This window comes from Prionailurus viverrinus, chromosome B1 (genome assembly GCF_022837055.1).
Source record: "Prionailurus viverrinus isolate Anna chromosome B1, UM_Priviv_1.0, whole genome shotgun sequence".
NCBI classification, from domain to species: domain Eukaryota; kingdom Metazoa; phylum Chordata; class Mammalia; order Carnivora; family Felidae; genus Prionailurus; species Prionailurus viverrinus.
This window is the reverse complement of record NC_062564.1, coordinates 136,404,185-136,418,500: the sequence shown is the minus strand read 5'-3', so window position 1 is coordinate 136,418,500 and position 14,316 is coordinate 136,404,185. Positions and strand designations below refer to the sequence as shown.

Below are 14,316 nucleotides of genomic sequence, written 5' to 3'. Positions count from 1 at the left end.
ACCGAAAGAAATAGAAAATTTGGACAGACCCATAACTAGTAAAGAAATTGAATTAGTAATCAAAAATATCCCAAAAAGTAGAGTTGAGGGCCAGATGGCATTCCAGAGGAATTCTACCAAACATTTAAGGAAGAGTTAACACCTATTCTCTTGAAGCTGTTCCAAAAAATGGAACGGAAGGAAAACTTCCAAACTCTTTCTATGAAGCCAGAATAACCTTGATTCCAAAACCAAAGACCCCACTAAAAAGGAGAACTATAGACCAATTTCCCTGATGAACATGGATGCAAAAATCCTCTACAAGACATTAGCCAACCAGATCCAACAATACATTAAAAAAAATTATTCACCATGACCAAGTGGGATTTATACCTGGTATGCAGGGTTGGTTCAATATCTGCAAAACAATCAATGTGACATGTCATATCAATAAAAGACAAGAACCACATGATCCTCTCAATAGACGCAGAGAAAGCATTTGACAAAATACAGCATCCTTTCATGATAAAAACCCTCAAGCAAGTAGGGACAGAAGGATCATACCTCAAGATCATAAAAGCCATATATGAAAGACCCACCGCTAATATCATCCTCAATGGGGAAAAACTGAGAGCTTTCCCCCTAAGGTCAGGAACAAGACAGGGATGTCCACTCTCACCACTGTTATTCAACATAGTATTGGAAGTCAGCCTCAGCTATCACACAACACAAAGAAATAAAAGGCATCCAAATTGGCCAGGAGGAGGTCAAACTTTCACTCTTCGCAGATGACATGATACTCTGTATGGAAAACCCAAAAGATTCCACCAAAAAATGGCTAGAACTGATCCATGAATTCAGCAAAGTGGCAGGATATAAAATCAATGCACAGAAATCGGTTGCATTCCTATACACCAACAATGAAGAAAAGAAAGAGAAATGAAGGAATCAATCCCATTTACAATTGCACCAAAACCATAAAATACTTAGGAATAAATATAACCCAAGAGGTGAAAAATATATACACTTAAAACTATAGAAAGCTTACGAAAGAAAGTGAAGACACAAAAAAATGGAAAAAGATTCTTTGCTCCTGAACAGGAAGAATAAATATTGTTAAAATGTCAATACTACCCAAAGCAATCTACGTATTCAATGCAATCCCTATCAAAATAACACCACCATTCTTCACAGATCTAGAACAAACAATCCTAAAATTTGTATGGAACCAGAAAAGACCCCGAATAGCCAAAGCAATCTTGAAAAAGAAAACCAAAGCAGGAGGCATCACAATCCAGGACTTCAAGCTATATTACAAAGTTCTAACCATCAAGACAATGCAGTACTGGCACAAAAACAGACATTCAGATCAATGGAACAAAGAACCCAGAAATGGACCCACAAACATACAGCAACTAATATTTGACAAAGCAGGAAAGAATATCCAATGGAATAAAGACAGTCTCTTCAAGTGGTGCTGGGAAAACTGGACAGCGACATTAAGAAGAATGAACATAGACCACTTTCTTACACCATACACAAAAATAAACTCAAAATGGATGAAAGACCTAAACGTAAAACAGGAAGCCATCAAAATCCTTAAGGAGAAAGCAGGCAAAAACCTCTTTGACCTTGGCCGCAGCAACTTCTTACTGAACACGTCTCCAGAGGCAAGGGAAACAAAAGCAAAAATGAACTATTGGGACCTCGTCAGACTAAAAAGCTTCTGCACAGTGAAGGAAACAATCAGCAAAACTAAATTCCCAATGGAATGAGAGAAGATATTTGCAAACAATGTATCATATAATGGGTTAGCATCCAAAACCTATAAAGAACTTATCAACTCAACACCCAAAAAACAAATACTCCAGTAAAGAAATCAGCAAAAGACATGAAAAGACACTTCTCCAAAGAAGACAACCAGATGGCCAACTGACACATGAAAAAATGCTCAACATCACTCATTATCAGGGAAACACAAATGAAAACAATGAAATACCACCTCACACCTGTCAGAATGGCTAACATGAACAACTCAGGCAACAACAGATGTTGGCGAGGATGCGGAGAAAGACGATCTCTTTTGCCCTGCTGGTGGGAATGCAAAGTGGTACAGCCACTCTGGAAAACAGTATAGAGTTTCCTCAAAAAATTAAAAATAGAACTACCCTACGACCCAGCAATTGCACTACTAGGTATTTATACAAGGGATACAGGTATGCTGTTTCGAAGGGGAACACGCACCCCAAGGTTTATAGCAGCACTAGCGACAATAGCCAAAGTATGTAACGAGCTTAAATGTCCATCAATGAGTGAATGGATAAAGAAGATGTGGTATATATACACAACGGAGTATTACTCGGAAATCAAAATGAATGAAATCTTGCCATTTGCAACTACATGGATGGAACTAGTGGGTATTATGCTAAGTGAAATCAGAGAAAGACAAATATCATGACTTCACTCATATGAGGACTTTAAGATAAAAAAACATGAACATAAGGGAAGGGAAGCAAAAATAATATAAAAACAGGGAGGGGGGAGAAAACATAAGAGACTCTTAAATATGGAAAACAAACAGAGGGTTACTGGATGGGTTGGGGGAGGGGGGATGGGCTAAATGGGTAAGGGGCATTAAGGAATCTACTCCTGAAATCATTGTTGCACTATATGCTAACTAACTTGGATGTAAACTTAAAAAAATTTTTTTTAAGTATAAAACAAAAAATAACTAGTTATTATTCAAAGGCAAAAGGATTCTCAGAAATAATCTCATGTAATCCTTTCATTCTATACAATAGAAAACCGAAGAGTCTATATCTCATTCCTCTTCTCCCATACACTAATCATACCTACTTGCGGGACTGTGTCATTAAGGATAGCCAAGTGCGGCAGTGAAATAACTGGCTATATCAACACACACACACAAAACAAATAAACAAAAATCTAAACAAACAGAAAAAAAATGCCTACATGAAGCAGTACCAATTGCTAAGGTTCCAGGAAACCATGTGTCACATAAGATAAACACAGGGATTTCATCTATCATAAACAATATGTTTTCCGAAAACATTTAATATGTTTGTCTCCATTGGTGTTTGACAGCAGTGTCCGGCCTGTGATGAGAAACTAAAACAAGGAAGTGACGCACTACAGGACACTGGACTAGGCAGTGGGAAGAGCCAGGCTCCCATTCCTGCCACACATCTGCTATGGATCACAGCCTCAGCTATTAGTTTCTGTAACCATGTTTTTTTTTTTTTTTTTAATTTTTTTAAATGTTTATTTTTGAGAGAGAGAGAGAGAGAGAGACAGAGCATGAGTGGGGGAGGGGCAGAGAGAGAGAGAGAGAGAGAGAGAGAGACAGAGACAGAGACAGAGAGAGAAAGACAGACAGAAGCAGACACAGAATCTGAAGTGCTCCAGGCTCTGAGCTGTCAGCATAGAGCCTAAGGCGGGGCTCGGTCTCTTGAACTGTGAGATCATGACCTGAGCCAAAGAGACACTTAACCGACTGAGCCACCCAGGCGCCCCTAGTTTCTGTAACTGTAAGTGGTGACTTTCATTCATTTAAATTCTCTTGGAAGTTCCTTTTGGCTGTAACATTCAATGGTTCCAATATGCTAAAATGAATCCCACAATTAGTTGCAGACATCCACTGCATTCAGATACTGAAAACATTTTTTTAAGTTTTCGAAGAAATCTTTGCTATACTTATTTAGTATTAAATACATAAAAGTCAGTTTACATTTATTGTCTAAGGTATTAGTTAGTTGTTTAGAAGGGCTTTGTGGAAATAGGGTTTACTAGTCTAATAAGCAAAGACTAATCCACTGTATTCATTAGCAATGTCTTAAGCAGCTTCAATTCCTATGGGATTTACTCCTTTGTTCATTTCTATTGCTTTTCTCACCCAATCTAATTCAGGACTCAGATAAACCTAACGTCTACTCCTATTTCTGCCATTTGCTCTCATCATTTTTTAGAAAAACAAAACCTCTGAAGTCATGGGCTGTCTTGCAAGTTATATGAGATAATGGATTCTACCTAGCCACTAGCAAAAAGTATCTAAGAAATCCAATGTTCAATAAGTATTTGTTAAATTAGTTCTTTATTGATAATCCTGTCTTTTCCTTCCTAAAACTGCCTTAATCTTCCTCTCTGCAGTCCTTTCACTGCTCACACGTCCACAAAGCGCTGCAGCAAAGACCCCAGTACCGTGAGATGTACTCGGCATCGGCACCCAGCTCCACCTTATCTACCGCAGACCCACTGCTCTGTGCTCCCTCTGCTACTCTCACTGATGGTGGTGGCTGTGGTGGCAAGAGCAGCCATCACAGGGACTTGTAGGCCATGTCTACCACATCCTGGGCACAGCACCATTGCCCTGTGTATTATTTCATTTAATCCTCACAAACCCCTTTGGGTACGTATCATTTATCTTTACTTTAGAGGTGAGAAATCTTCATCTTAAGTTATATAATTTCAGAGAACTGGATTCAAACAGGTGTAGGGTTTTTTTTGTTAACTGAGGTAAAAACACGTAACACAAAATCTATCACCTTAATCCTTTTTGGTAACAGTAGTGTTCATTACACGTACAATAGATCTCTAGAACATTTTCATCTTGCAAACCTGAAACTCTATACACACTGAACAAAACTTCTTGTTATTCCACTCTCCAGCTCCTGGCAACCAGCATTCTACTTGCTAGGAGTTTGAGCAAGTTGGATACACATAAGTATAATGATACAGTATCTGTCCTCTTCTGTCAAACGTGATTTTAAAATACCTGGCTCAGTCAGTTGAGTGTCTGACTTCAGCTCAGGTCATGATCTCATGGTTTGTGAGTTCGAGCCCCATGTTGGACTCTATGCTGACAGCTCGGAGCTTGGAGCCTGCTTCAGATTCTGTGTCTCCCTCTGTCTGCCACCCCCCCTCCCCCCCCCGCATTCTGTGTGTCTCTCTCACAAAATACATAAACATTAAAAAGTTTTTAAATATTAGTCCCATGGACAGACTATATTCCAAATGCATGTCGTTGGTCTTGAAAATTTTCTCCCAAGGAAGGATATCAAAATGATGGCAAAATTTCTAGGCTAACTAACAAAGGTCTATTTAAACCTTGGTTAGCCACCAGTGCTATTAAAAGTCTGAACAGTGGCAACAGTGGTAAAGAAGGATTTTACAAGCAGGGAGCAGAGGAGGTGGCAGCAGTCACTAAAATAAACTGCCTTTTACAAGTTAGAGATTTATAGGCTAGGAATCCTATATTTAGACATCAACAAACAGAATTTCTTATAAGAAATATTACCCCAATGTAATATGATAGTCAATAAAAGTTTCTCTTGCTTAGCAGTTCATTTTAGAGATTGTATTGCTGTATCAAAGGAAAGCTTAATAGTTGAATCTGTTCAGAGAAATAAACTTGTTAATGGCTTGTTCCATTATCCTCAAAAGAAATGTTCAGAGTCAAGAAATGTGACAATTATATGATATAAAGTCAATAATAAAGAGCATGGAATACTATTAAAAAAAAATGGAATAAGCAGAACATCTCTTTAAGGAGTGCACCTGTTTCACTTTAAATAGACTGGTATTAATGGCCAGGCCAACAGCACCTTCCATACCTGTACAAAAACTTTCTGGAGTAGTCCACGACGTTCTGCTAGAGGTAGCTCATTCTGTGCACCTCCAACTGCCTCAGGCACATGTGGAAGGTCAAAAAACAGATATAAACATTTAACCAGGGTGGAAGGCACTGACATCGTTGTCATGCAGTCCACGGTTTTCTGGAAAACAAACCAATAAATAAGTGAATAGGGAGACAGACAGGCATAATTGGAACAGCTAAGTAAGTTCACAAATATTAATCCAGAATTTAAATCATTAACTCACAAATTTTAAGCCAGAAAATTATGTATCAAAATAACTTTTTAAATGCCTGAAAAATTAAAAAATGACTCCATGCTGACAAGTACTCATTTTCCATTTGGACAAATCTGCTTTAATCAGATATTGAGATGGGGCTCCTGGGTGGCTCAGTGGTTAAGCGTCTGACTCTTAATTCCGGCTCATGATCTCACCATGGTGAGATAGAGCCTGCATCACACCCATCCCTGCTGACTGGCACTGGGCATGGAGTCTGCTTAAGATTCTCTCTCTCTTCCTCTACCCTCTCCCACTCACACACATGCACTCACTCTTTCTCTCTAAAAATACATATATATGTGTGTGTGGGGGGGGGTGTGTGTGTGTGTATTGAGATGTGTTTGTTATTTATTAGATTTGCTATTTTTTTATTAAAAGGCAGCATGTTTCAAAGCAAATGAACTTTTGGATTTAGAAAAAAGAAATTCAACCATAAACTTGGGCAAACTAACTTTGCTGGACCTCAGTTTCCTTTCCTATAAAATAAATATAATAATAGGTCTTAGAGTTAATGTAAGCATTATATAACAAATCTGAGATATATTAAGCACTAAGTTATATATTAGTAGTTGCTTTGCTATCACTTTTATTATTATTAAACATTCTTGGGGTTGGAAGGACACTTGAAGGATACAGGTAACACTGAAAAATCTGTGTATTAGTTTCAACAATTTCTAGAGGAAGAAAGTCCACCTTCTTATGGTGAAATTTCAGTATTCCTAAGAAGTATGCTATAATAATTGCCAATTTTTTTTCATGGTCCAGTTTGGAACAAAAAGTTTCATACACTGGAGATCAACAGGCTGGTGTCACCTTGTCACCTGTATTTAGTTTATCAACTTTTTAATCAAACATTCACTGAATGCATAGGGTATGTCTGGCAGTATGTCGGGAACTGGGCAGGAAACGACAAAGCACCCCTGCCCTTCAGAAGACTGTGGTCTATTAGCAGAAACAGGTTATCAATAACTACGAAAAAGGAATGATCAACACTACAAGGAATGAAGAGGGAAAGTATAGAAATTAAGAGGGTAAAGATCACCTGAAGATATATAGAGGGTTGAACTATACGACACACTATGTTTCAGGAACCTGAGTCCAAAACTGTTACCTCCTAAAAAGCCACAATAATAGTGTCTAATCTTTAACGAGTATCAATTATAAAACAAGCATAAGGCTAAGCATTTTAATTATCTCATTTATTCTTCCATCAACCTTATAAGGTAAATTCTATTACTGTATGATGCTTACTTTATACACAAAGCAATTGAGGCTCATAATTGAGATACCCTGCCTTAGTTAAAGCTGGTTAAGTGGTCCACAAGTGTATATGCCCAGGGACCTATGTATCATATGGTCTCCCACTCTGGTCTGACTTTTATTTTGCTGGCCTTGGAGAACCAGTGAAGTGTTACAAAGCAGTAATGGAACCAGATATCAGAAAATTCACTGGTGGTTATATAGATCTAAATTAGATCTAAAGAGCAAGAAGGCCAGGGTCATCAGGAAACTAATACAGAAAACCATATGAGAGATGGGGCGTGAACTAATGCAGTAGCAGGGTGATAGAGAGGTGAGAGGACCCAAAGAACAATCCCTTGCATGATCTGGTCCTTATTCTAAACATCCAGTAACATTTCCTGCCTCTAAATATTTCAAAAACCTTTTGCTGTTCCATGATTGATTATTTCTAGATACCCCATGTCTCTATACATCTGATGCTCAGTTTAAATGTCTGCCTATGTCTGAAACTTTAATTGCTCATCTTTCCTCCCTCCCTCACCTACAAAATTTATAACTCTCACATTTCTATTTTCATAGCAGTACATATATCCCATGACTGCATTTTATAGAACTGTCATTCACTCCATCTCTGTCATCTACATGTTGATTCAGGACGTTTTAGTCATCTCTGTATCTCACTGCTATCAACAGAAAATGGCATATAAACATAAAAGTCAGCTCAAAATATAGAGCACTAAATTTTCTCTTAAAATACCTTTTTCTAGTTAGATTATTACTAGCTTTCTGTTTTCATTAGGCAAATTGGTATGATTTTTCAGTTTCATTTTATAGCAGAGTATAAGCATAACTTGGTATCCAAACTGATAATCGGCAACATTTGTAATTTTTAAAAAAGTGATTAGGTTAAGGGTCACCTACGTGGGTCAGTCGATTGAGCATGTGACTCTTGATTTTGGCTCAGATCATGCATGATCCCAGGGTCGTGGGAATGAGCCCTGCATTGGGTCGAACCCTGAGTCGGACTCTGCACTGGGTGTGGAGCCTGCTTAAGATTCTCTCTCTCTCCCTCTTCACCCCATTCCCTGCTTACGATCTCTTTCTCTCTCTAAAAAAATGTTTTTTAAAAAAGTGATTAGGTTAATCCACATTTCCTGACTTTCTAGTATGTGTCAGATATTCTGGTAGGATACACTTTCTGTTCACACCTGAGAAAGACAGCATCTACAAAGAATAGGAATAAGACTTAGAAATATCACAATTAAAAATGGTTATTTTACATGCTATTTTAAACCAAACCAAATTTTGGTACAGTAATATGGCAGCATTTATAGCTAGCATCAATAGCAAATAGAATTGATATTTTGATAGGTTTTTGGTATGGTCACAGATACATGGAAACAGTTGGCCACTTTAGGACTATCTGAAGGTGACATAGGATAAATAAACATCTCCATTTGCCCAGAATTTAGGAGTTGTCTGGGATGTGGGGCTTCTGGGCCGAAATCTGGCAAGTCCCAGGTACATCAGAGCAACTTGGTCTGACTCCTTTTGTGATGTTAAGAAACAAACAAACATAAACCAGCAAACAAAAAAGGGAAACATTATTCTAAGGGGAAAAAAAGCCTAAGTGCTACTACTTTAGGCTAATGACTAGCTTCAGGATATGGTTACTAAGAAATATGCATCGTTTCTGCTGTGGCCCACCAAGGTATATGACTCATGTCACAGCCACCTCTGTAAATTCCATTATTAAATGATGTGAGTTGTTTGAATCATAATTTAGACAAGAACCATTCTAAAGACTGGTACTAACTTTGATAGGTAATTCTACTCTGAGTTTTAGAAGGGTGAAACACATCTTTCTTTTTTTTTGTTGTTAATGGTTATTATTATTATTTTTTTTTTGAGAGAGAGACAAAGAGCACATGCACACAAGTCGAGGAGTAAAGAGAGAGTGAGAGAGAGAATCCCAAGCAGGCTCCCCGCTATCAGCGCAAAGTCTGTTGCAGGGCTCCATCCCACAAACTGTGAGGTCATGACCTGAGCTGAAATCAAGAGTCGGATGCTTAGCTGACTGAGCCACCCAGGTGCCCCTGAATCAAGTTCTTTCGTCCCCAAAACATCACAGGCCAAAAGTCAGGTATCCAAATAGCTGGTAACTGAGTACATGCAACAGAAATTATGGCAGATGATTAAAGGTGGTTTAGAGAGGGGGAATAAAAGGAATCTCCAGAATAAATCAAGTGGGAAGGGAATATATATTATCCTGAAAATGTCACTATTCCCCTATTTTCCATAAAATTTAGAAGAATTTACAAATATTTTTCATGTCATTTGTTCCTTATTAGTGAAGTAAGGTCAGATGATTCTTCTAAAGCAATTTCCCTGATGTGGGTTACAAAAGTGTTGGTTTTGGCCAGATGGAGCCAGAGCTCCCAGGCTACCGGCCTACAGTCCCAGAAGTCCATTGCTGTGCCCCACATGCTGTACTAATGGTATCATGCTCTCTGTGTGTTATGACAAAGACGAAATACACCATTCAAGTTAGGCATTTCCTCAGGTGTAAAATTTGTAGTAACATAAACCTCCTCATGACATGTTGTGAGAAGCATGAAAGCATATGTTAGAAGGATTAAGAATATAATGATTACCATAAAATCTTATTTGGATATGATGATACATTTAGTTTCACAAAATTCCAAGAGGATAAAAAAGGAAGTCAAGTTATCAAACATGAAAACAAAGAACTTACCTGACCAGAGGATGCTAACAAATTAATTGTTGTCAGAAGCATCCAACCTCTACTGGCTTCTTCACTCTGATTGATTTCTAGGAACTGGACTATGGCCCGACTTGCAGCTTCTATAAAACCAAAGGAAAGCCATGAGGTGGGGGAAAATCATATATAAAGAACTTCTTCCTTATAACCTGTCAAAAAATGATCATTTACAAAGCATGTGCTTTAAATCAGCACTATTACATGCTCTATGTAAACTATGCGAAAAAGAGCAATATTTTAATGGTATATCTAGGCCCTTACAGCATTATTATCATATTAATACAGAAACACAGAAATCAACCTCTATATTATAGGGACAGTTACATCATGAGCTAGTCGAAAAGAGTCATGAGAAAGGTAAAATTTGAGCTAAACGTACCTGGCAAACAAGGATATGTTTGTCTAGGAAGTGGGAGGGAAAGCAGGGAACAGAGAGATTAAAAGCACAGAATTAAAACAAAAGTGTAAATAGAAGACTGAGCCTAATATGTAAGATCAAGACAAAGAACTCTAATAACACTGGGTAATATTCTACAAGAGCATTTTGAGAATTAGAGTCTACTATCAACAGTAGTGGTAGAAAATTAAAGTCAAATTATGAAGGAAAGTAATCTAAAGGCTGTTATTTGACTCTCTGGGCAAGGGAAAGTAAATGTAGTTTCCTGAGCAAAGTAGATGATAAAAGGATTACTCTAAGACTCTTCACTAGTGAGTATAAGACAGACTGGAAGGGCAGAGACTCTGGTGGACAGGGAATAAATCAGGAGGCTGCCCCAGGGATACACACAAGGGGTGACCTGAGCAGCAGCTGACAGTAGGAACGGTGAGTGTCAGTCACAGAACTGCACTGTTGGAAGAATCTGTCAATGTAAATTCAGTTGATTACGCCTTTAGAGGTAAGGATAAATGGACAAATCCTTAAACTGTGCACTTCATTTCATCAGCACAGAGTCCATCAATTTTTCTATCAATATATGGGATGAATTAAAGTTGTCAGAAAAGGTGTGCAATCTGTTCACTTACCAAAACCAACCTGGTAAGTTGCTAATGTACACTTAACACACATCATAAAAATGCAGAATAAACAGAATTTAGGTTGCTTACAGGTATTTTTTCTTCCATTTAAGACAATCAAGATAAAAGTATGTCATCAAATAATTGAGTGAATACAAGACTTACATACAATGCTGGGCTGGGCATATTTTATCTTTATATACTTCCATTTGAAAGAATATTTTAATAGGAAAAAATTTTTAAATAGCTTATTTTTACTAAGTCTTAACTGTATAACAAACACTGTTTTAAGTATTTGAAGATTTAACTTATTTAATCTTTACAAGAACCTTATGAGTTATTTTCTAGTATTATACCCCTTATAACAATACAAATTGAGAAATGGGGAGGATGAGTAATTTGCCTAGAGCCACACAGCTAGTCAGTGACAGAACTTCTCAAATCCAAGCTGTCTAGCCTATAAGAGATAAAGACAGCGATAAAAAAAAATTACTGAAAAATGGAAGCCAACAGAAGCCTGGCTTATTTCTAATATTTCAATATCTTAAAAGTGTTGAAATTATTGTATTCACATTTTCACTGATTTGTAGCCTCTCCTCCCTCTCTAGAAAATAAACACCATGGGAGCAGACTCCTGGTCCACCTCACTCACTGCCAGACCCTAGTGTAAGGCACGTCACTGGCACTAAGTGGGTGCTCAATCCACATCTGTTAAACGAGTGAATAAATCAACCCAGGGAGATCAAAGAAGGATGGTCTCAACTTGTTAGGAACATCAAGAGTGCCTGAATTACTATGGATAAGAGAGATTCCTGGATGTTCTGAAAAGGGGAGTAATAATATGAAGAAAGCAATGCTTAAGGCTGGTTAAACTGGGAAGCTCTCATTGGAGACGGAGCAAAACAAATAAAAGAATACCACTGAGAAACATTCTTTGGCAACTGTGGTTTGAGATCACTGTTAAAAATTGATCTGCAAATTTTTCTTGCAAACCTGTAATGGACCAATTTGTTATGTAACATAAGCCCTTCTTCCTTGCTAGGAATTAAACGCTCCTGTAAGGAAGACGACTCCTTTCTAGTGAGTAAAACTGTCAAAGGCTGACATGCTATGCTTTCATTTCCATGGCACCTTTGGTGTCAAACTGTGCATTTCCAATTTTTTAACTCAACATACTAAAAATCTACTTGCAGTCTTCAAATGGATTATTCCACAGTGAAATCAATGTAACAAAATTCTATTTCATAACAACAACAATAACAACAACAACAACAACAAAACTGGAACTGGTCAATACCACCTATGCTTCTGACAGAAGGCAAAAAGAAAACGGATGGTGGAGAACTAAAGTGACTTCAAGAGACAAAATTACCTTCCTGGTACAAAAGCTAGTGAGCTATAGATAAGGCACGTTTTGGGTGAATCTGAATACCACCCATGTTTTTTAACGTAACACTATTAATGCTAAAAGAAAATTGGACAAAGATGTATTTTCTGCTATTCAATAAGTTGTCAGTTATAAACAATGAATGCTAATACTTATTTTAAGAACCGAAATACCAAAAATGTACTCTTGGCTTGCAACAGTTCTATTTGAGTAATATTGGGCATTTGTGGTTTCTCTTCTTTCGGTTGACAACAAATAAGGTATCCCTCAAGATAAGAAAGGACAAATAATAGATTTTTTAAAAAACCCTCAATGTTCAATGGATTGCTGAGCTGATTAAATAAGTGAAAAAGATCAAGATAGTGTAATTATTAATAGTATCTAACAACTTTACCAACTTAATAATAACAACTACTCTTTTTTGAGAGGAATGTGGAGAAGATCTCAATGACAAAAGATCTTTACATAACAAATGTATTCATAAGAACAATTTTACTCTCACCTACTTATTTCAGTATGTTGCCATTCAAAACACTTTAATGGGATCTCCTACTTTGTATTTAAATGAGTCAAGAAGCTCATTGAGAAAGTATTTAACATCAAGTGCTATCTTTAAAAAATTATATATACTAGAAAGTAATTTTAAACTAAACCTACATAAATTATAGAGTTTCTTAAAACTTTGAAAGAAAAACAGTTCTAGTAAAAAAAAAAAGATACTGCATTAGGATCTTTTAATTTTGCTAATATTTAACAAATACAAATTTAAATGATTTAAGGTTATAAGAGTTAATGAAAGGAACATATTAACCCATCTTGAGAGTTGCCAATCATTTGATTCAAGCTTTAGCTTTCACACTGCATTTCAATACATATAGTTAACTGAAAAATACAGAAATGGAGTTAGTAGAGCTCATTATTAGATTAAGACTAGAAGGTAGACAATTTTAAAAGAAATTTAAATAGAGAATATAAGTGGTTTCAGTCAGACAATATTCAGAACAATCAGAATGCAAAACTTGTTAACAGTAAGCGCGATTCAATTTTTCTTTTGCATTTAAAGCACATTTTCAAACTTATGCAACAGGATGATAATGTGAGACATGTTAACAGTATTATTACATTTTTTTCATTAATGAAGAAACCAAGCCCTATAAACTCCTTCCCATCCCCAAAAAACTTCCAAAAGTTAGTCAGAAAAACAGTATTAGAACTCATAGATAGCTTCCATGCTTTTTTTTTTTTTCATTTGATGATACATAATCACACCTGGGAATGAAATTACCTGAGGGTGTTGTGGCTGTGAAATCCTTGGAGGACAGCGGGACACACTGTTTTTCTGTTTAAAAAAAGAGGCCGGGTTGTCTACTTGGGGATTTACTACAGTATACTAATCCCGCCACAAGATGCTGTATAAGACACCAATTGTGGCCAGCATTAACCAGCTTCTCCCATCACCAGGACGCTGCTCATAGGAGATCACACCACTGTATTTAACAGCGGCAGCTATCATGCAGCAATGTCATTAAAAATAACCTGAAAATACTATTTTTAGATGGGTGGAGATTTTTTGCTTCAGTGACTTAAAGTGACCAAGTGCCCTTAGACCTAAGCAGATTGCATAGCTGAACTTAACAAATAACTACAATAGGAAAAATCTTTAGGGGTGCCTGAGTGGCTCAGTCAGTTGAGCATCTGTCTCCTGATTTTGGCTCAGATCATGATCCCAGGGTTGTGGGATCTAGTCCTGGGTTAGGCTCGCACTGAGCATGGAGCATGGGGCCTGCTTAAGATTCTCTCTCCCCCTCCCTCTGCCCTTCCCCCCCCCCCCACACTTTCTCTCTCCCTCAAAAAAAAGTAAAATAAATTAAAAAAATCTTAGGCTATACACAAAATTATAAATTTTCTCAAATTAGTTGAAAGTCACTACATATTTTTAACAAAAGCCACATGGAGGCAACAACCAAGAGAGAATTACATT

At 37.2% G+C, this 14,316-nt stretch overlaps 1 protein-coding gene across 8 annotated transcripts in view; it reads right to left on the bottom strand.

Moving 5' to 3' along the window:
- Nucleotides 1-14,316, bottom strand: part of WDFY3 (WD repeat and FYVE domain containing 3) — a 280,210-nt gene that overhangs the window by 152,911 nt on the left and 112,983 nt on the right. For all 8 annotated transcript variants that reach the window (XM_047855191.1, XM_047855189.1, XM_047855183.1 and 5 more), the window contains 2 exons: nucleotides 9,908-10,017; nucleotides 5,610-5,771 (listed from right to left, as the gene is read on the bottom strand). In XM_047855191.1, coding sequence (XP_047711147.1) covers nucleotides 5,610-5,771; nucleotides 9,908-10,017 — 272 coding nt within the window. The remainder of the gene's footprint in view (nucleotides 1-5,609; nucleotides 5,772-9,907; nucleotides 10,018-14,316) is intronic.